Source organism: Accipiter gentilis, chromosome 23, assembly GCF_929443795.1.
Source record: "Accipiter gentilis chromosome 23, bAccGen1.1, whole genome shotgun sequence".
NCBI lineage: Eukaryota > Metazoa > Chordata > Aves > Accipitriformes > Accipitridae > Astur > Astur gentilis.
Genome location: NC_064902.1, coordinates 16,299,261 through 16,322,317, shown reverse-complemented (window position 1 = coordinate 16,322,317; position 23,057 = coordinate 16,299,261). Strand labels below are relative to the sequence as shown.

Here is a 23,057-nt window from a genome sequence, read left to right as displayed (position 1 = left end):
ATGGTTGACTTCACATCAGAAGGCTGAAGGTTCACGTTCCTTCTTGGTGGCTGCCGTCTCTCCGTTACCTGGGGATTACGGGAGGCTCTGTGCTAGAGCTGCGAGGCTGCGGCGTTACGCTTTCTCACCGAGGGCGCGCTCGGCCTAACGCCCGGGAGCCTGGTGCGGAGGCTGCGGAGTGCAGTTTCTGGCCTCTGCTATCGGGAGGTCACAAAAAAAGGGACCGCAGGGGGTCTGGGAGAAAACACGACTCCGTATCTTTCGTGTCTACATCAGAAATCTGAATATCTGGGTGGAAGAGTCACGATTTCTTTTCAGAAAGCTGTTTAGGCCACATGCATCATGCATTTGCGAGCTGGCTGGCAGAGAGCGACAGAAAGCCAATATTTACCCATGAAGTCCTTACTGGCAGTTGCGACGTGTGTAAAGCCGGGTTCGCTTTAGCTACGTCCCTTCCTCCCACCTGCTGCATCCATACGTTGCTCGTTGCCTTAGGGCTGGCCGTGCGCTCCCCAGGAAACCTATAGCTCATGGCAGAGCTGGAAACTTTCCGTGTAAAATTTGCTAAGGCGGGAGCATGCCTGCCCCGGGACCTGGCACGGCGTCCGATGAAGCATCTTGGAGCAGCCGTGTATTGCGTCGTTATTGGTATGCACGGTGCTCTGGGAAAGATTCGAGTTACGAGACATTCTTCTGTTTAACAAAGGCTTCTTCTTCTGTCAAAACTGAGAAAGTGTTGATTTTCTTTACAAAAGGAAGTTCCTTCGCTTTAAAAAAAAAACCCGAACGGGTGGTTCAGCTTTCCCCAGAACGAGGTTGGCTGTCAGTCAGAATATGCCACCCAGTAATGAAGGTCGAGCAGGGAGATAATTCCATGTGGCTATCAATCTCCTGTATTAGCAGCAGACAGTGATGGAGCTGAGGTGGGCTGTCTGTTTGTATCGTGTTTGCGTAAGGTCAGGCGGCGAGACAACAGTCGCTCGCAGTCAGCGGGGAAGTGCGGGCAGGCTGCGGTGCGGATGCCGAGGACAGCCCGAAGGTCAAGGCTGACAGAATGACAGGCGTCAGCGCGGGGACGATGCCTCCTCGCCTGTCCGGCTCCCGCCTCGGCGGCACGGCTGCCGCGCCGCAGCCGCAACGGGAGCAGGATGGCTGCTGGTGGAAATGCACCTCCAGCTCGGAGCCGACCCTGCGGCCCCAGCAGGTGAAATGGTCAAAGCGGGATTTGGGGGACATTTTGGAGGCCTGTTGCGTTATGTGTCGGGGTTTGGTCTCTACCCCTCCCCCCCTCCTTTGGGCTCATGTAGCTTATTCGGACCCCGGAAAGCCTGACATAATCTCTCCAAACCAAGGCTGTAAATCACTACTATTTGCGTGACGGTCCCCTTAATTTTTCTGTTAATTTCATCCTTTTCCAAGTAAAAATGGAGTTAAATGTAAATTCCTTGTCCTAAGCTTAACCTTCTGCAGACACCTGAATATGTAAGGTGCAGGCTCTCAGGAAGGCAAGGACCAGCAAGAGCCAAAAACTGCTGAATATCTGCATGGTTTGCTCTTACCCAGGTACTTGCTCTTTACTAAGACTGAGGAACTCGAGGCTTTTTCACTGTTGTGGTCACTAGTGAGTTGAGAAAAAGGTTTTGTCCACCAGGTATCACTCGATGCCTTTTGTAAAGTCCTGCCGTTATGAAAGACGATGTGATTTCTGATGTATGTACCTATGTGACAGGTAAGAAAGGCATAGTGTTATTCAGCCATCCAACAACACACGCTGTGCATTTATTGATGTCTCTCTGCTTTTGGTACCACCACTATAGCACCGAGGGTTTTGCTTGCCTTTACTGATAGTCCTCCAAAAAACTAGCGAAGGCAAGAAGCAGGAGTGGTTTTGAGAAGACATCGTGATTTGGGGTGAAATTATGAAAGGTTTTACATGATGGCCGAGGTCTTTCCCTGCCTTCTGTTTCCATGTTTGTCGCTGTCCTCACATCGGAGGGCTATGACAGTACTGCCAGCGTCGTTTGACACGCGGAGAAGTGATGTGTTAGAGGAGCCTCGCTGCTTCCCTGCCTGTGCATGGGAGAGGCGTTGCGGAGCAGAAAGTTGAGCTCAGCTTTCCCAGGCCCAAAGTTAGCGCCTAAACCTTGAGCGGTGGGTGGTCCCTGCCCCTTTCAGGAGTGACCTTGGTTCCACTTGTGCCTTTTTTTTTTATTTAGGCATATAACAACTTTATTGTTAAGCTTTCAAGTTGGCACCAAAAAAGACTCTTTCTGTGCTTGTTAATCCTGAACTTTTAAAAATAAGACTAAAATATTGATTGTGTCCATGCTAAGTATTAGCAGACATTGAGCTTATCAAAATCAGGATGCCGGACTGAATCCCCTCCAGTCTAATAACGACTGAACACCCTCATTTTCTGCAAGTTGTTCAATGACTATTTACCCAAGGTCCAAGCAGCTACAAGTCTCTCTGTTAATTAATTTGGTATATTAGTGACTTGCCCTTTCCTCTGTAAGCTGTATTTTACGGCACCAAGCTTGTTTTCAAGAAGTAGCTCTTTCATTAGCTAACGTTGCCATTAGCTTTCGTTAGTTTTTTACAACTGTAAGCCAGCAGAAATAATGTTACTGTCATAAACCTCGAGGAACTGAAAAGCCTGCGTAACATATTTGCAATTTTTTTCCATTGTATTCTAATTACATATCTGGCTGTTTCACATAAAGGCAAGATTTCCATAGAGCTAGTTAAAAAACCAAAACAGGATGGTTTTGGTCCCTTAAAAGAAGTAGTAAGCCTATGAACTCTTCATCACAGCATCTTCATATGCTTCCCTAGTGCTCCGTGTTTGGTTTCCACGTCTCATTCGGCCGCCTAGCCCCGGCTGCGGTCAGGCAGGTTAAAATCTGGCAGGGCGTACCGCCGTAACCTCTCGTTAGGTGCCGGCACCGTGTCCCAACCAACCCCATGATAAGTCGGCGGCGACGGGGCGTGCGTTACGGCCGTCTGTCGGATGGGATGCGGTGTCTGTGCTGAAGGGCGCTGGGTTGCCAGCCCCCAGCAGATAACCAGCACCGTGCGGCGGGCTGACGTGATTCATTACAATGGGTGTAGGATGGCGGTGCTCAGAAACCATCCGGTCCAGCCGCGGTACGTCAGGGGTGTGGATCGCACATGAGAAGCGACGAGCCGTGACTTGGCTCGGCGCTGCGGCGTGGAGGAGAGCCCAAGCAAAACGGAGGCAGGAGTTGGGAGGACGAAATGGCTCCCATGCTCTGCAGCATCCCGGGCGGGCGGCTTGGGCAGCGCCCGGGAGAGCGGTCGGAGGGCCGGGCTGAACAAAGGGCTTTCAACCGGCATTTCCCGCACGGCGTGAATTCCCAGGAGAAGGGGGAGTTCGGGGAAAAGCGCCGACCGAGCTTTTTTTCGAGGGGTCTGAACAGGTGGGCTCTTTGGGGTCAGATTTGCTGGGGGAGAGGTAGGAGGCAGCAGGCAGGCAGCTGCGATCCTGCCCGCATCCCCAGAGCCGGTCCCCGTGCAACCGGTGGGACTTCACGCAGGCAAGTCTTCCTGCGAGGGATCCTTTGAAAGCCTATCCTGACACATGCCGTCCAAGGCACTAATCATCGATGTTTACTGTATAGCTCATATGTGCTGCACCTGGCAACCGGCAAGGGAGCTGAAGGCAGCACGTGTTTTATATTTGAGTTGTTACTTCAAAAATCAAATTATTTGCATCAGTTTTTGACATTGTTTTTTTTCCCTTGGCTCTGTATGCCAGGGCTCACAGTGCGTGCAAAGATCTGTTTGCTACGTGTAAGCAATATTTTCCCCAGTAAAAAAAAGTGTAGACAAGTTAAACATAAAAGGTGTAAAAGATGGTATGTCTTTTCATTTATAAGCCGCCATGGTATTTCATACAGTCTTATGTCAAAGAGATTAACCCACTGGAGCTATGGCGTGTATTCATAATTGCATACAAATGCATGCTATTGCTTCATATATTAGTCTTTGTTAAAAAATCATTTTGATATATTTGTTTTAGCAGCATAACTAGCCCTAGGGGCACTGGGTATAATTAGAAAAGGGCATGGGGGGAGGCGGGGCTTGTAGAATAAAGCAGTGGCCTTAGGATCACAGGTCCTAATTATAATTTATAATTAACCCCAGAATTTGCACAAACCATCTAAGCTAAACAAGGACTATAATTTTTGCTGTTTAAATTGCAACCCTTTTTTTTAATTTCACCACCTGCTTTGTTGATGTTGTTGTTTTTGTGGCTTAAAACTTAAAAACAAGAGGGGATTAGGAAAGCGGCATTTAAAACTTTTCCTATGAAATATTTACAGTGGGAATTTAGTAGTTTAGAGCCAACACAGTGAATCTGCAGCAGAAGGAGTGATTTTAAACTTGTTTACTTGTAATTAAAAATCTCCTTATTTATTTTTCTTGCCTTTTTTGCCCTTCTGCTTCCCTCTGTGCCCACAACTTCTGCCATACACCTCAAGTGTCCGTGAGCAGGAGCTGTAGAGAATCAGATGAAATTGTGTCTCCACACAGATGGAAACGTTTATGTTGTTTGTTAACCCAAATTCATAGTCCCAAACCCATTCTGTCCTTTGTGCATCTGTATATACCATGTACATACAGAACTTTTTTTCACCCATTTGCTCTCCTCTCGTTCCCCATCACTGCTTCAGTCTAATAATGATTGCGTGTGAGAACATCCATTTCCTTCAGCTGCGTTTTAGCTAGCCTTGCTGCAGAAATGCTGCTCGCTGGAGGAGTCGGTGCTTCTGTCTGTGGGATCAAATAGCAAATAGCAAAGTTGAGCTGGAGACCTTTGCTGAAAACAAAATTGCCGATAAGCATCAGAACGAGCTCGTTCGGCTTGAGCTTCTCCTGGGGATTTTTTTCAGCCCCATCAGCCACGTACTGGAATTGTCTAGAGCACAGAAGTGAATCTTAAATTACAGAGATGCCAAGTTATATACCCTTTGTGTTCTTGCGAAAGGGAAAATAAATATGTTCCCCAAAAAGATTACATTTTCAAAGTATATTTGACTTGAATTTTTAATTAGGTTTCAAAATTATGGAGCTAATAAATTAAGTGCAAGGCTTTGGGTACTGTTTTTCTAGTTCTATGTATATCCTGCATTTGTCACTAATTAATGAGTTCCTAATGCTTCAGCTTCTGGGAAGATGAGCAACAAAGATTAACATAACTAGTAAATCCGAAGATGTGCAGCTGGGTTATAGTATTTGAAATTTGACAAAAACATTGGAAGTATTATTATTTGTGACATGGCTCAAGATGGGGGATTGTGAGGAAAGCAAAGATGACAGAACTGGTGCTAACCACTGTGACAACAACTTGAAAAGCAGCCGACATGACATCTTTCCTATCATGCTGCCGAAAATGTCAACTTTGTGAAGGACAGTGAGAAAATGGTTTGCCGAAAATTTGAAAGGTAGATTCAAGAGATGCTCATCATGTCAGATGCAATATAGTCCACAGCTGGGTGAGAAAGGGAGTCCTTGCCGTGGTGATGGCTCTCGGTTGGCAGGCCCTTCCAGACATCCACGCTGCTCCAAAAATGGCTACAGCTGACCTGTGGATTGTCTCAAGTTTGCAGTAGCATGATACGCGAGCGCGGCGTGCGTTTACACCGCGCGGCAGGCCCTGCACGGAGGGAACGGTGGCCAGAGCCGCCGGTTCTGATGTCCTCCTGGCTCACAAAGACCCCGAGAAAGGCGAAGACCAGGGGGTTAAGCCTACGTGGTCTATGCGAGCCTTGGTGATTGGGTTGGCATCCCTTGGGGCGTTGTGGCTTGGGCGAGAGCCGCGTTGGCCAGAGGTTGCCTCTCCAGAGCCCACCCTTCGTCTTCGTGTGGGTCGGTGTTTTCAGAGCGATGCTTCCAGAGCCACCACTGCCCAGCCGGGACGCGACCGATGCTGTCGCATCAGCCCGTTTCGGGTGTCCACCATGAGTCGTGACGTGGCAAGCGCTGAATAACCGGTTCTGGCAAAACCAAAGCCTTTTGAATACAGTGAGAAACTGTGATTCATGTGAAAGGGCCGCGACCCAACCGGAGCTGTCAGATCCTGCCATTAAGTCTCTCCAGTTGAGGTTATTGACCCAGCAGAGGGTAACACAACTACATAACTTTCAGACCATTTCCAGTCCATCAGCAAATCACTGCCAGGGCAGGTGGCTTTTCCTACCTCGTTTGTCAGCGCTGATACAATTAACCTAGTGACACTCTGTGAGCTGTTACGGGTACGGGGGGAGAACTGAATGCCAAAAGGCAAATGAGGGCTTCAACCTTGCCCCTTAATGTACGGCATTTATTGCAGTCTGCCTTGAATTATGTGCTCTTCTGCTTGGGAGCAAACCAGGCGCTGTGAGGTGCACAGCATCACAAAAGGCATGAACATCTCTGTCTGAATATTAAATATTTTCTGGAACTTTGGAATAAAAATATATTAAGCGTGTTCAGACATTAATTTTTGCTCGATAGCTAATTTGGTTTTTTTGTGGCTTGCTCATTTCTTCAAAATAACTAGTCCTAATTAGGTACTAATGAGACCAGATCCATACTTCCAAAATTGTTTATGAAATGTGTTTCCCAGCTGAGACATTTTATCCAAGTTTCAGCCTAAATCTTTTTTCCTTTTTTTTTCCTTAATACACAACTGAATTTGGCAAATAATCAAGTAAAGATTTCTGATTAAATGCTGCTTAAATTTAAACACATCCCCTGGTATTCAAGTCTTTTTCTGTGTCCATGTTGCAAGTTTTATTTAATGTATATTTAGCTTTAAAATTTTGCGGTAAATATCATGTACCGTTTGCAAGTTCCTCTTCCGAAATATTTTAATGGTTCATTCACCTGTGTTGGAATATCAGAGTTCATATTTATGATATTAAGAGCTTGCTAAATGCAGGGTCAAGGAGAAGTGACTGTACAGATTTTATAGCTTTTAAATTTTTATAGCTTTTTTTTTTTTTTTTTAAAGTTTAGGGCCTTTGATTCTTTAAGAGGAAAATAAAGCCAACCAATTAACCCCTGACAGGAGGTTCATTAGAAGCTTTGTAATCCCTTGCCAAGTCTTTTGTATAGCCAAACCAGTCTAGTACTGCGGATTTATGCAGCTTAAGCTGAACACTGGAGGAGGCCTTTAAGTAAGAACATTTGTTCAATTTTAAGACGTCTTACGTTACCTAAAGAGCGCCTGTGCCAGCAGAGTTGCCCAGGAGTACACAAATCCGTAGACTTTGCTCGCCGGCAATGGGAAGCCGTGCCGTGGATCGTCTGCCTGGCCGATTCCCTTGGTGGATGGATCAGACCGGCTCTCTCCTCTCGCCCGGGATGCTGCCGCGCGGCGTATTTTGCCGTGTGGGTGTGGGGGAGAAGGAGGGGATTGCCGCTTTTGGCTCTCGGGTGGGTTGGCATCGGCAGAGGTACGGGGTGGAAGAGCAGAGGGACCAACTGCATCATCCAGCCCCGGGAGAGCTTCGGCAGGGTTCACCTGCACACTGTGCTCTGTGAACGATGAGAAATGCCCCAAGGCGGCAGGACCTGGGTGTCTCGCAATGCGCTCCTGTGCACTCCTGAAGTACAAGAGGGTAGTACGTGGTCCGAGAAGATCTTTGATAAATTGTATCGATGTGTTAATTTCTAAAAATTAAAATTAAATGACCGAAGAGGCATTGCATTTTCAAATACAAAATGCACGTCGCTCTCTAGGCGCATTTCGGCAAAAAATACATTGAAGATGGTTCACTTCAAGAAATCACCATAATGGGGTGATTCAGCGGTTATGAAGGAGTGCAGAATTTTATATTCTGTTTGTATATATGCCTGTTGACGATACTCTCTCATACTGTGAACTGTATTAAATTAGCAGCTGAATTTTCCTGCAGAAATTGAGTCCCTTATTTTGCCAGCAATGGGCCCGATCCTGCAGTGAGAGCTGGCATTGTGCTCCCTGTCACATACCTATATTTAAAAGGGGATTCTTTTTTTCCCAGCTTCTCTATCACAGGAAAAAAATGAAAGCGGGGGGGGGGGGGGGTAGGGGCGTCCACATCTAGATTATCACTCTGAGAGAGAATATTTCTTGCTTTCTTTATATTTGATACCTCGGCAGCGGCGCTGCCGTGACCACCCGTGTCTCGGCGTGACACATCCCCTGTCCTGGGTCTCACGGTTGGCGACGTCCGTCCCTTTCCAAAAGGGCAGCGTGCTGTGGGCTGTGGGGATGAGTTTCCAGGGTGGCGAGGTGGAGTCTGAGTCATCCGTGGCATTTCTCCTTCAGGCCCGACGGGATAGGAACTGTGACCGTAGACGAGAAAGAGCGTTTCGAAGAGATCAAGGAGCGGCTTCGTTTGCTTCTGGAGAATCAGATCACACATTTTAGGTAAAGGCAGAGAGCCCAGGCTGAATGCGAGAGGACTGATTTCCTCCCGGCTCCCTCCTATAAGCGGCAAAGCCAAAAGGCAGGTTTTGAACGCATACGGGAATTTTGCAGAAGTGGCACAGACCTACACAGGGCAGCGAAGCTTGCACTGTAGCATGTTTGTAGCTGGAGACTGATTTTAAATATATATAACCTTTAAAGGATATTTCAAACCATCTCGCTCCCACAGGCATGGTAACGCTGCGGATTTTTTCTCAAATATAACAACAAAAATCCCTTATCCTCTTATTACACTTTTCCCCTCTGTTCAGTTATTACCCATTTCTTTTCCCTTCTCCTTAGTATACAGACAGGCAGGGCTTTCTGCAGGAATGTTGCAGTTACAGAAAGGATGGATCCTGCCCCCCAAAAGGGGACGAATTGCCCCCAGCCCACCAGCCGGCTGCGGGGCGGGTGATGCACGTTTGCAGGCAGAGGGGTGATGTGCGTTTGCACACAGAGTCCCTGCGGGAGCCCCTTGGAGCTGCCCCTCGCCAGGGACGGTGGATGCTTCAGCCGGTTACCTACAGCCTGGTGCATCAATGGGTCTCCTGCTCGAAGTAAATGTCTTTTCCAGAGGGGCTTTTTTTTTTCCCATCTTTACAAGGAGACGATCTTTAACTCCTACGAGATCTAAAAACGCTCCAGGTGACACCCAGATTTAATAAGCTGCTAAAATTATCAGCTTACTACTACCCCGTATTCTGTTTTGCTGCCTTAGTGTCCACACCATCAAACCCTTTCAGAAAATTACCTTGTAGAAAGACTGCTCATTCCAGGCAGAGGTACTAGGTCATTGCTTGGGCGTATTTAGGAAAGCATCTTTATAGTGCTGGAAAGGCTTGTTTGCATGCACCTGCTCTGTTGTTAACATGATGTGGTTTTTCCAGGTACTGCTTTCCATTTGGCCGTCCGGAAGGTGCACTAAAAGCTACTCTATCGCTGCTGGAAAGGGTAAGCATAAGAATAACAGAGTAGTTAAAATTACCTGTATTCATGTATCTTTCCATCCAGAAGAGCTAGAGGAACTGTTGTTTTTGCACAGGATGCATAATTAATCATAGTTAATATTGAAATGTGGGGTATTAGGTGGGGTTGTTACCTCTCCTGCTTCAGCTCGGAGGCCAGTGCGTAGCCTGGCCGCTAAAGGCAGCACAGCCTGCGTCTGTGTTGATAGTGGAGGATGTCTCTGGCAAGCATCTACACCGCAGACCCTTGTAAGCGATGCCTGGCTGCTGTCCGGTGAAATTCCCATCTCAAGGCAGGCTAATTCCCCTCGGGCGTAAGAAACGTGCTCACCATCATCCTCCCCATCTCTTATTTCAGCCTTCCTGCTGCTCCGGCATCCTCCTCACCTCTGCTAACACACGGTATGGCCAAGCCCAGACCTAAACCCAAGTCAATAAGCAGAGCCCGGGAAGGGCATAACATTGCCTGGCACTGGGGAAGTTGTGGTAGATCTTAATGTCATGCCCTAAAAAATCAGAAGCACAGATTTTAGGGCATGCCATAGGGTATAGATGGATACAGAAGGGGAATCATACGGCAGGGGTAGGTCCCATGTCTCAAGCTGGCCAAGGTGACCTTGTAGTGGATCCTGCATGTTGTACGCATACCCCGAGAGCCACGCAGCACTAGTGTAGGAATGGATGTATGTGCTGGGCTTGGAGAAAAGCAGTCCTGTGTGCCCGATGCCACAACAAATCAGATTTTCTTGTGTCAAGGTTCTGATGAAAGACATAGTTACTCCGGTCCCTCAAGAGGAGGTAAAAACAGTCATCCGTAAATGCTTGGAGCAAGCAGCTCTAGTCAATTATACTCGACTATCAGAGTATGCCAAAATTGAAGGTAAGGCTTTTTCTTTGTGAAATTACAATTTTGTTATGTTTCTAGGTGGCAACTGTGGCTGGGAGCTATTTAAAAGAAGCTCGTTTGCTATTTATTCGCTTGTCAATAAAACTGATGTGATTCTGAATCATTTTTGTAGTGTTGGCTTCGGAAGCAGTTAAGAATGGAAGCTATGCAAAACGTTTCTTTTTCTGGAAAAGAGAGAGGAAACAGTTAAAAGGAACTGTAGCTTTTTCTTTTTTTTTTTTTTTTTTTTTTTGATCGTTAGTGCATTTGGCCAGTGGTGTAGTATTCAGACTCATGTCGTGGTTTTAAAAAACAAATTGAGAAATACTTGGGATGTCATCTTTTTAGCTGAAGGTATAGTGCAGCTAATTGCTTGTGACAGTGGAGTTCAGGAAACAAATGAAAAATAAGAAGCTGAAAAACTGTTTAATCTATGCTTAATCGTTTGTAGCCAATTTAAAATGTCTTTTTTCTGGGAGTGTTTCATTGTCTTTGCAGTTTGCATAGCAGTCATTGATCAGTGATCCCATACTTGCATCAGATTTCTTTCTTGTCACTCTAAATCTGGCATAGCTGATATTATTGACCTTTTAAGTTATGGGAGAATAATAACCAGTGACCAGAGACACATGTAGCCATCAAAAAGACATTTTAAAGCTTGCTGGAGGATACGTGTTAGCTGAAGCTCTACGATCCAGTCGTTCTTTACGTGTTAATCAGTTTACGTTGGTACCTTGTTGGCTGCTGTTCCCAACTTGAAACTATTACCCAACTTTATCCGAGTTCCCAATTGCTTAAACCTGTATGTTCCAAATGAATGGTATGTTCTGCTCTAGACTTTGGGTTTCTGTCATGTGTGATGTGAAGCTTTCCCACAGCTGAGATTATCGTTGTATGCCTCTAGGACAATATTGAGAGGAGAAAAAAACCCACCAAAACTCCCTCTGATTTGTTCTTAGTTCTTGTTTACATGAAAAATTGGGTTATTATATGACAAATTGTCCAGGTTCTGTACATGACATGTCCTCTCTTTTTCCATTTTTTTTCTGTCTAACGATGCAAATTGTGTACCAGTGGTAATGAATTCATTGTTATGCATCCAGTGAGAAACACTTAAGAATTGGGCACTAAAAGGATGTTTATCAACTCTTGACTTGGTAATGAGTGACAAAAATAGAGAAGAAACAAAGGTTTCATAAGCACTGTATTATCAGGCAATTTATCAAAGTACTCAACTTCACAGGATATTTTAATTGGTGTATTCTGTAAAATGCAATGTTTAAATATACTTCACAAGGATGGAGAAGGACTGAGAATCAAAAGCAGCTTTTCTGTTGATGGATGCTTCTACCCAGGGCTGGCTCCCTTAGGTTCTCTGTGTAAATATCACTAACTCGTTGGTAAGATTTGCTCTCTTCTTTCAGATAAAACTATGCAAAAACAAACTTTATGATCTGTAAGTAAAAATGCATTCATTTCCAAAGTAGAACAGTTAGTGTGTACTTTTCCTTTTGTGCCTCAATTCTTCTTGGTTGTGTGAATTATCTGCCCTCTTTTTCGCACTGTGACTTTTAGGTCTGGGAATACTTTGAAGCAACAAACCTATTTTTTTTCCAGCTACCTTTTCAGAGAAATAGTTCATTCCACACTACCTGCTCTCTTCTGCTTTTCTCCTCCTTTACTTGTGATTGGCCACAGCCACTTTTTGATATTATCTCTATAAAAGTGGTTGTAACACCAATTTCCAAGCATGCTGGGATTGTTAATTCGAACAACCCAACATCCGCCAGCTGCATGCATCAGGTTTTCTCTCATGAGCATAGTCCACTACATGTTCAAATACTTCCTTAGAAGAGCAAATAACAAATTTACCTCAGTGAGATGCGTTCCTGCACGCCGTATATCGCTTTGAAACCGTGCTTTTGAAAGCTGACATTTGAATAGCCACATGTTTTAAGAGTTGTCAGAGACGCAGAACCAAATCCGTGGCAGCAGTGCTCGAGGCTATGCTTATGAAGAAATACCTGTGAAAGCCTTAGATACTGAAGGCTGAAATCCTTAGTATCTCGGAGCCTTAAACCAATGAAATTCTATTTCCCTCTACTCATGACGTTTTGATCATTATATTCTTGCAAACAGTTCAGAGCAAACCTCTAGAGTCATGGTCACAGCCTCTCTTGTGACTCATGGGCATGCTGAATGGTTAATCCAGTAGATCTCCAATTTTAACCCTCCTTTTTTTTTTTTTCTTTTTTTTTTTTTTTTCTTCCTTTTATCCTGTGTGTATCCCAAAATACTCTACGGCTACTTTCCTTTTAACCTAATATAAAGTTTTCCTCTGACCTATAGCCTATAACCTCTTTACCTCTGACCTAAGCCTCTTGCATGCCCAAATCCTCTTTTATAGGGAAAAAGAGAGAAATGTATGAGCATCCTGTCTTCTGCTTGGCCTCTCAAGTGATGGATTTAACCATTCGTGAGTACCTACCACCCTCCTCTCCATGCTGTCCTCACTCTTTCTGTTTTCATTACCTCAAGAAAGTCCAGATCCAAACCAACTCACTCTCCTTGCTTCAAGTCTTTTAGCATTGGCTTGTCTGTTGCTTCTGTCTGTGAAACCCAGTGTGAGAAGTCCAGTCACTTTTTATCAGCCTAAACCAGGTTAGACAATTAACCCATCTGTTTGTGATAAACTCAGATCGTCTGTAAGTTTTTTCAGTTCTTCTTTATGTCCGTGACCTGAATGCATTTTTACTTTGCTTCTGTGTAACCCCAATTTGTAAAGTGCTTGTCACTGGTACACAATCAAAAGGTAGCAGCTACATCGGGGAGAAGTGAGCTAGAGGTCAGATAAAGGACACTTGGAAAAAGCCACCCCTTTGCCTGTGTATAAGATCTTTACCCAATCCTGTGTATAAGATCGTATAAGGCTGTCCTTTCTCTGTACGTCAGATCTTACATGTCTCCTGTCTGTTAGCTCTGGAGCGGAAGGATGCGCTTTAGTTGCTCTCCTCCTCGATTTTTTTACCGACTCCTTTGCGCCGAGCTCTGGAGGGGACGTCCCAGCCCCACTGTCACTCGGAGATCCCCTCTGTGTCCTCAGAGCTCGCCCTCTCTGGTTTTCTATTTGTGCAGCGTTTTCTTTCACCTCCGTGAAAGGAGCTTCTTTTGGTAACCCCATGCTTTGGGGGGGGTGGGGGGCAAGACGGGGCGACTTTTCTTCTTTTCAAATGTCATATATCACGCATAACTGGGGGGCTGTGCGGTCCACTTGCTCATTAATCCTGCATATCTGTTCTTGTTTCTCTCTTTTCTCTCCTTGTTGCTTTCTCTCTTTCATATAGAGAATCAAAAGGACGCAGGTGAACAATTGTATATGCATTATAAATTGCTAGGACTGTTGAGTTATATTTATTTTGTTTTCTTTTTTCATAGCTCCTTAAGATATGTACTCCTTGAGGCTGAAAATGGAGATGCATTAATACTTAAGGAGTTAATTTGTGCTGTCTACATAATCTCCTTTTCCTCCTTCCTTAGAATAGAGTGTAGGTTAGACATACCTTATAGAAATATAGTATCTTCTTAGGAGACTGTTTTAGAGGAGAATCTAGCCTTTGTAAAGAGAAAGTTTCTTGTTTTCCAAAAGAACTGCAGCTCATTTGGGGTGAAAAAATGTTGGTGATTTGGCCATTAATTTAACACACCTAATAAGCACATTTATAACTAAACCAACGTTCATTTTTGGTTTTCATATCTTCTGTTTTATGCCCTGATGGGAGGACTGGGTTTGAAATTTTTTTTTTTATTTTCTATTTTTTTGTTAATGTGTAACAAACAACCCGGTGGGACAGAAGTCGTGTTTGTCTCTTGTTTATAACCTGTGGTGACATGTAACAAGGCAAAGGCTCAGCTCAAGTGCCTGTCTCTTCACAAGGGATGGTGGAGCTCTGCAGCCCCTGTTCTCGTTTCTGTTGTATCGCAGAGTCCTAGTTTGAAAGTCCTTGAAACCTGAACTGTTCATTTCTTTTTGTGAGTAGATTGTTCTGTTTTGTGGAAAGAAAAGAAAAAAAATTAAAAAAAAAGGATCGGGTTGATTTCAGCTCTCTTTGCAAAGGGAAATTGCTTTTAAAAGGCAGTACAAGAGGCTGGGCCAGGTTCTGCCCTGCCTTCCCCAGGCCTCTGCAGCTCAAATGTGGCCCATGATCTAGAGCTGTTGCATGACAGGAAAAGTAATTTTGAACAGCAATAAATATTTAGAAAATGGAGAATAATTTTTCCTTGCGGCTATGAGAGGTGCAAATAAACAAATAGCAAATAGAACAATCCCCGCTATTACCATTAACTACAGCGGATTAAAGTGAGCGCAGGCTGTTGTGCTTTAAGCACAATAAATGCACCGAGCATCGTGCTTACTGGCAACGGCTTGTCACGTGCTTACAGTTTAGAAATTCAGAAAGACGTTTCTATGGCCCAGCTCATTTAAAAATAAAACTGCTTCTTCTCGATGCTTGGAGCGAGTGAAAGGACGCAGGGAGTTGCAACTGCTGCTTCGTGCCCACAAATCTCCTGTTGTCTTAAATGAAAATTTTTCAGGCAAGGTCAGCAGGACTCAAACTGAAACCAGTTCCTCAGCTTAAGTGGAGTCAAAAGTGACTGGGTTTTGGCCTGACTTTTTATTTTGCCAGAAGCAAGAATAAAAATAAGATACTGAAAACAACTTCTTAAACACACAAATGTCACCCTTTGATGTCCTTTGTCCTGTAAAGCGTGTAGTCTCTTGCCTTGCTTTAAAAATATTGAAATAGAACATTAAACAGAACACTATGCTGAAACAATTAAAGATGAATGACTTGCTTTAATTATTAATCAGACGAAACTACTAACACTCAGATTAATAAGTGCAACCTTTTAATAAGTGTTCTTCTGCTTATTTCTCTAAGTCAGGAATCAGGAATTCCTTTAGAAAAGAATAAATTCTCCATCCCTTAAGCACAGGATTTGTGAGATGCTCTGCACTGTGTTGGAGCGCCGTGGCACTGAGGCATCCCACGAACACGAGTGCCACTTTGCACTGCTGGAGCTGGGTACAGGCAGCGTTAGAGCTGGTGCCAGCCAGGGCGATAGTTGTCAGTTTGACCACTGATTGTATTTAGTGTAAGACCTTTTTTTTTTTCTTTTTTTTTAGTTTCCAGGTCAAATATTTCTCATCTTGTGATTTGGTTTTGGTCTCTGTAAAGAGAGGCTTCTTATGGTACTGCTGAGTTGCAGTACAGAGGAGAGGTGAAGGAGACGTGGGGATGGAGACAGCTCTCGCCTCGCTGCTCGGTGCCAGGGCAGCGGAGCAACGGGGCACGGGCTGCAGGCGGAAAGTAACTGGAGAGCAGATGGACCCACTGAAGTCCTATGGCTCTCTCACCAAGGGAAATCAGCTACTCTTGGGCTGGCCAAAAATGCCAGGTTTTTGCTTGTCCCACAGCCTCCCCAGCCCCTCTCCAGGGAAGCAGGGCTCCAGAGGTGCAGCATCTCACCACGCTGCATCGCTGGCACGCACCCTCCTCCCCAGATCTGTCCCTCCAGGCCAGGCTGGCAGGGAAAATTCCCACAAAAATGCACCCCAGTGGTGATGCCAGGGTGGGTGCAAAGCCCCGGAGCAGCGAGGGGCAGCCGTGCAGACATCCCTCGGGTGCCTGCGTCAGGCTGGGGACCTGGGTGCACCCCCCGGAGAGGGACGGAGCACGGCGGCTTCGGCTGCGTCAGCCTCGGCTGGCACCGGCCGTGGAGCATCTCGCGCGGAGCGCTCGTCCCAGCAGGCATGGAAAAACTCCTCAGCCGAGGGAGCGGGTGCAGGAGAGGTCGGGTTTTGACTAGAGCAGTACGGCGGGTTGTGAAGAAGCAGCGGTGTTTTTCAAGGCGTTCGTACTGGCCCTTGTCCCCGTGCTCACTTTACGTCACTCGCCTCCCCAGTTTCTGGATCTCAGCCTGGGAAGCTCGGTGCACATATCCGTAACTCTTAGCGAGTGCGCTGAAGGATTAGGGGCTGAGCTGCCTGTTGATTAACCTGGTCCGAGTCAGGGAAAGGCCCTGTGTGATTTGTCAGCCCAGTCACCTCCGGGCAATCGTTCCCAGCGTTCGTGATAAACCACAAAGCTTAAAAAGAAAATATAATCACATTACCCAAATAAATACGGATGCAAAATGTATGAAAACATCAGTCTTTGTAGACGGGAGCGGAGACTGAAGTCATTAATAAATCATGCGCTTTAAGTCAGGCAAAGCTACAACCTGTATTTGTGTACTGCTGAACTGCTGCTTAATTTGTCTCATCCTTGAAGTGGCATTCTGTTGTGTTTAACGAAGAATCATTATGCAGCTTTTGAGATTTCCTCTTGCCCTTTCAAAGACAGTGTTTAAAGTAGTATGAAAGTTATTACAAGAGCTTCAGAAATCACAAAGATCTGCATTGTGCCATTATCTTTCTACAAGTCTCTTGCCAACTGCAGAGCAACTTGCTGCCTGAGGCATGAGGTATAATTCAGATAGGCAAAAATTCCTCGCTAGGCTGAATAATCATCAGAAAGTCAGGGGATCAGTTCTCTTTTCAGTATGCTGAGTTTTGAGAGCTGAATTAGACTCAGAAGTCTGAGTTGAAAAAAAACCATTTCTATGAATTTTCCTTACTTTTAAGATAAGGCACCTTATTTTGAAAGAAAAAGTGATATCATCACTGAAATCCCTTTCAGATACATGCAAATTCATTTCACAGATATAACAAAAGGCTGCTTTGCCTCATCCTCAAGCTAAGTACATTATCCTTTATAGTCATCTTGAACAGCAGCTCTTTTTTATCATTTTCACGATTGCTCGCAAATCGACACACACATAACACTTGCATACCAAAGCCTTTGGCAGGGGTCGTATATTTTTAATTGTTACAAGGAAATCATTGAGTCAGTGGCTATGCTTTTAAAAAATATGAAAAGTCAACAATACTCCTCTCCTGTTGCAAGTGTAATTCTCACTGTTGCTGATGTGTTAGTAGCCCATCTAGCAGAAATCATGATGCTGAGTGAGAAATATGTAGTTTGAAAATCTTCCAGTCTGTAAAGAGTTGCACACAATGAATTGTATGCACAGAATTTCTAATACACCTGTTATTGCAGGCTGAAGCTTATTGCAAGCACAACCCCAGAATTTACCAATTGGGGTTTCTTCAAGTATTTTATTTGCAAGTATCATGCAGAAGTGCAAAAACCTTTGGCAGAAGTTTGTCCAGGAAAGCACTTCATCAGGTTGTTAGTAAGGAAGCTGCTCCTGCCTCTGATTTCTTTGATGGAGGTGTTTAAATCTTATCCATTTGACACATGTGAGCAACAAATCCAAGAGTATTTCTGATGCTAACTGGCTGCGCTGAGGGATTAGAGAGGAAGAGGACAGGGAAGAAAGGAAAGCCAAAGTGAAACAAAACCTGCCACACGCTGCAGCTGATCCCTGGCAAGTGCCATAAACCCCATCCAGCCTTATGCATCTCCCTCGCTCCCAGCAGGAGCCGAGACACCCGTGAAAGGGACCTCACGTGTCATCTCCGAGACCTGGACCCAGAGAAGCACATAAACTCCAGTGCCTTATGGGGCATTGCAGTCACAGCCCCCTTTCTGTTTAGATTTACAGAGAAAATTGAGCACTTTCCTTAGCCAGACCTTAATCTTTTAAATTTTCTTGCAATAAAGAGGCAACAAAGAAAAGCGTGGGTCGGAGCTAGCGAGGCATTCAGTGCCCTCAGGAAGGGAGAGAACAATTCCTCTCCTCTCCTTTAGCTCCGGGTGGTTTTGCAGCCATCATGCAAGAGCCCTGGATTTGGGTCTGAAAAATTTAAACGAACAAAGGAGCTGAATATTTGTGCAGATTGGGCCAGATCAGAATTACACCAAGAGTTTGTTGCTTAAACTGCAGGAATCCCTTGCGGAAGCTTGTTTTCAAGAGCGGGTGGTGGTGGGGAGATGCCAGGAGCAGGGGTAAGGCGCTGGGGGGGATCTCTCGCAGCCCTCCCAGAGCAGCGAAAGCCACCCCGGGGCACTCTGCTGACAACTGCACAGCGGGAGCCTCCTCCAAGCTGTTTCGTACATGCTGCGCTAGTGATTCGTGAAGTCCCAGTGCTGCTGCATCTCTTGCCTTTTCCTCCTCTGCCTTCCCCATTAATGACTTTTCCTAGTACAGAAAACACTTGCACGAGTCAGGCCTATTGGACACCATGGGCTCTGGATGTCCGTGAAGTCCGAGACCTATTTTTCAATGGGCAGCTCTTGGGGATGCAGGGGCTGCACTCACATTTAAGGATGCTCCAGGGTCGCAGCGCTGAGAGGTGCAGTGGGGTGCAATTCTTGGGATGCGATTTTCCCCTGGCTTTGATGCTCTTAGGAGGAGCTCTTTCTCTTTGATGCTCCCAACTCTGGAGCCCGACGGACTCCCCTGGGTGGCAAGGGGTTCCCACCACGCGGTTGCCAGATGCGGGTGGGAGGAGATGTGCGGTCCCCTCTCCCCACGGTCCCTTCCCATCCAGGCACCGTGGCACAAACTGCTCTCCATAGTCATGGGCCCTAAAATATTCCTTCTACGTCGACGTGTTGAGCTCAGGAGCCGTCAGTGAGTAGCCAAATTGAATTCTTGTTTGTGTTTTAAATTAGAGTGAAAGTCATTAGGCCAATGCCCAAAAAGCAGTTATTTTTGTCACTTGAGGCTGAGAGGTTTGTTTCTGGGGACAAAGCCACCCTTGGTAAACATTGAACAAGGATCAGGATGACTCCAGTGATGAACAAATAGATTTGCTTTTCCCTTTATCAGAAAACAACGACAACAACAAAAGCCAGAAACCAGTAGCTTGAATCTGAGAGTCTGAAATAAATCATTACACAGCTTAAAAGACTAAAAATGTGTGTGTGTGTGCACGCACGCACGTGCACGTGCGCGTTGTATGTGTGTTTATGTACGTATGTATCTCTATCTCTGTGTGTGGAGAAGGGAACCAACCTAACTCATACTCTTTAACTAATGGTTTACTCGAATATTCTTTATTATACTTTGATAAGTGTTATAATTCTGTGAGAATTAAAAGCAATCAGAAATCTACTTTGCACAAGCCAACCGAATTTTTATTCCCCCACTGGAAAATGCAAGCAAAATGGCAAGGACTTTTGGCAATAGAATGTCCAGATAAATATGCCAGATTCCTTGCAAATGGCATTATCAAAAATAGTCACAATGCTGCTAAAAACTGTTATTAAATGGAACAAAACTATTGTGTTAATATATTCACAGTATATCATTTATTCTCTGAGTGTATGTAAAAGGAAAGGCTATTTTCTTTGAATTTTTCCTATGCTGATATTGTAAACTATATGACAGATGGGTCAAGTCCTGATTGCAGTATTCTAACATTTGGAATAGCAAGTAACATATTTGATAGAGCTGGCAAGTTTTTATATATGATTCAACCCAGAATATAAAAGCCACTAGAATTCCAAGTTGAAAATAATTAAATGAGCTGGAAACGATCAGGAACCACACATTTTTAAGTGACAGATTTTTTTACATGTTTAAATTGCACAAGAATATTTTATAGCTCCCTTTAACCAACAGTGACGTTTAATTCTAAAATGTGTAATTGATATTTGCAAAGCAATTAATTCCTGTGGCTCATTATTCTATTGCTAAATGTACCTAAGCACTGGGGCGCTGACTTAAAGTCATCTTTTTTAGTTCACCTTTTCTGAATTCCAGAGTTTTGACTGAATTAACCTATTTCAGCTTCCTCACGTGGCTGCATGAAGTGCAGTTTCATACTTGCATTGAATTTTTAGCTTTCTGATTGCACAGTACCGTAGGATGTTCAAATCTGCTGACTTCTAGAATACGTGTTGTCAAATGGTGTCATTGCCATGTAATACTTCAAGTACTGATAAGCAAAAACCCAGCAGCTTATTCCATTTGTATTTGATCATTTCTGCTTATGTTCCTTTTGAAGTTTCCATCTTTTTGTCACTGTTTATGAAGTCATTTGTCTCTTTACTTTTGGCATCTCTCTCCGTCATGCACAAGCAGCCCGTCCGTCCAAGCCTAAGCCACCGGCTGGGCCACCATCATCTCCTCAAACGCAGACTAACATGATAAATCATATGCTCAAAGGCATGGCCAAACAGCCGCCAAGTACTGTAATAGTCTTCCTTCCTTTTATTCAGTGGTTCTCTAGTCTAGCAGTCGCTTGTGTAGTAGTAGAAAGCTAGTTCTCATGTGCAGCTTTATACAAAATACCTAGCGCGATGTGGTAGGTTTTAGAGACTTAGAGGTAGCATTTATTTCAAAATGTCCACATTTTTTTGTCTAGCAATGTCTGACATATGCAACATTTTCAAATATCAACGTCAGCACAAAATAACATTATTGTTGCATAACATTTTGCATGAAAACTATAAATATGTATGAGCTTTACATGATGTTGGATGAAATGTTTGATAAGTATATCGTATATGTTTCATGTAACTGTCAGTGCTCCAGCTATCTTAGCAGAATATTCTGATGTATAGTAACTTAACCAGGGAAATATTTAAAATAAGAGGAAAAAAAATTAAGATTGACATCTGCTGGCTGCCAAAGTTGTATAAGCATCAATATTTTCTTTAAAGACAGCATCTCTGAGCAGTTGTTCTTATTAACACTTTTGTCTTTTAGTTGTATTTGAGAGCAGATCAGTGTTGCAAATGAGAATGGGCCTGATGCTGCTCTGATCAATGGAAAAGCTTCCCCTTGGCTTTGGAGCTGCAGAAACAACCAGAGCTTACTAAGGGACGTGTCTTTGGACTCCTTTTGCAAAAGGAAGACGTTTCTACTTCTTGTAGCCAGTGAGGTGCTGGATTGAATAGGAGAAGGAATGAGGAGTTAACCAGCAGTTCTCCAATTTCAGTATTTGCCCAATAAATTATATTAGGGGGAACCTGGATTTCTTTTCTTTCCAGTGATACAAGAAACAAAAGGAAAACTGGAGAAGAAACGCCCAAGGCCCCTATCTGTGGCATGCATAAATCAGCAAAAATGTAGAGTTCATTTGCAGGGTGCTTTACCATGTTGCACCTCTCAGCCAAGCTGAGCGCCTGCGATGCCAGACTCCAGCTGACCGGGTTGCCGAGCTCCTCCAAAAACCAGCCCGCGTACCCCTCGCTCGACCGCCCGTATGTCACCGTTCTGAAAAATATGGCTTTCCTTTTAGTGGGAAATTTGTTGCCCGTAAACAGGTATTCAGGGAAAACTAGGAGCAGGCAAGAGTTTAAGGGGGAGAATTAAGTCCTTGAAGCTCAGCAAGCCTTCAGCGAGGCAGGGATTTCTCCCCGGGTGACCCCGCCGAGCAGAGCGGGGCCACCTGTGTGCAGCCCCAAGTGTCTGTCCCACCCGTAAAGAAGACCTAAACCCTGGCAAAAAAGACTAGTGCGGGCAGGAGGCCGGAGCGAGATGCCCAGACGGCGCCTTGCGTGTCGGCACGACCCGAGCTGCTGGCTTAGCTGGGCTCCTTCGGAAATCCAGGGTGGTTGGTAGTAACGGTGCTTCAGCGCATTTTGCTGTGTTGGGGACATACAGCCTGTTGTACGCTGCTGATTGCAGGTCGATTTGGCTATTTGGGTTTTGGCTTTTTGGAACTTCACCCGTTTACAAATTCTCCAGTTTTGATATCATGGAAAGACCAAAATATACGTCGGTGCAGAGGTACAAAGTGGCTGGCGTAGCTACCAAAGTGTGATGCCGTTCTTCGAGAGAGCTGGGACGCGCACCCGGTCGTTACCCGGAGGGACGCGTCTGTAGTTAACGTGGTGACGTGCTGCAGCGTAGGTGGATCACCGGGCAGCAGGTCTCCTGCTCCGCTTCTCCTCGGGGCGACCATCGCAGGGAGATTTTGCACCCCTCAGGGAAGCGAGCCGTGGCGTCGGCTCACAGAAACCTCCGCGGTTGCACTCAGCCAGCTCTGCAGAAGCTGTCGTTCAGTGAAAAAGTGATTATTTTCTTTTTTCTCTATATTTTTCTAGTGAAGTACTCTGAACGTTCCAGATTGTTAGCACCTCGGATGTTTAATGTGTTATTAATAATATAAATTACCTAGAAGAACATAATTTAATTATTTGTAAAAGTCTTCAGAAAACGCTGCAAAATAGCTCAACGTAGCTAAACACCACGCTCCAGGATTTAAACTCGTTGGTTTGTTTGCGGGGTTTTTGCTGTAAAGTTGCATCTCTTTTCCCATAAAAATCTTACCTATGAACGTCTAGTGGGATTTACCACTTTCCACTCCCTCCAGCATGCGTAACTCCTTGACCCTTGTGGAGTTAAATCCTGGAGCAAGGCAGACCTGCAATTTTTGCTTTCAGTAGCAGGTGACATTTAAATTGCTCGAGTCTGACAATTTATTAAAAGTACAGACAGATTTGTTTAAATTGATCTTCTTCAAAGAATTTTAAAATTATAGAGACGTGGTTTCTGTAATAGCGTCATCTACATTGAAGGATACATATTGTTCGTATATTATTGGCCAGATGCTGTCTTTAGGGAATGTGATGTTCCTATTTGAGCTAATAAAGTGCCACCATCTCACCATAAAGCAAAACAACTCTGACAGTATTGTGAAATTTGGAGCTGGAGCACTGTATTTTCATAGTATAATAACGAATGTGGCTTTCTGGTTTGCTCAGTACTAATTATATAAGCA

General features: G+C 44.8%; 1 protein-coding gene across 2 annotated transcripts in view; it reads left to right on the top strand.

Moving 5' to 3' along the window:
- CADPS (calcium dependent secretion activator) overlaps nucleotides 1-23,057 on the top strand; it is a 222,069-nt gene that overhangs the window by 141,898 nt on the left and 57,114 nt on the right. The window contains exons 15-19 of one of the 2 annotated variants that reach the window (XM_049826415.1): nucleotides 8,321-8,422; nucleotides 9,352-9,415; nucleotides 10,186-10,309; nucleotides 13,660-13,677; nucleotides 20,411-20,515. In XM_049826415.1, the coding sequence (XP_049682372.1) occupies nucleotides 8,321-8,422; nucleotides 9,352-9,415; nucleotides 10,186-10,309; nucleotides 13,660-13,677; nucleotides 20,411-20,515 (413 nt within the window). The remainder of the gene's footprint in view (nucleotides 1-8,320; nucleotides 8,423-9,351; nucleotides 9,416-10,185; nucleotides 10,310-13,659; nucleotides 13,678-20,410; nucleotides 20,516-23,057) is intronic. The other variant, XM_049826416.1, reaches the window with a different exon arrangement.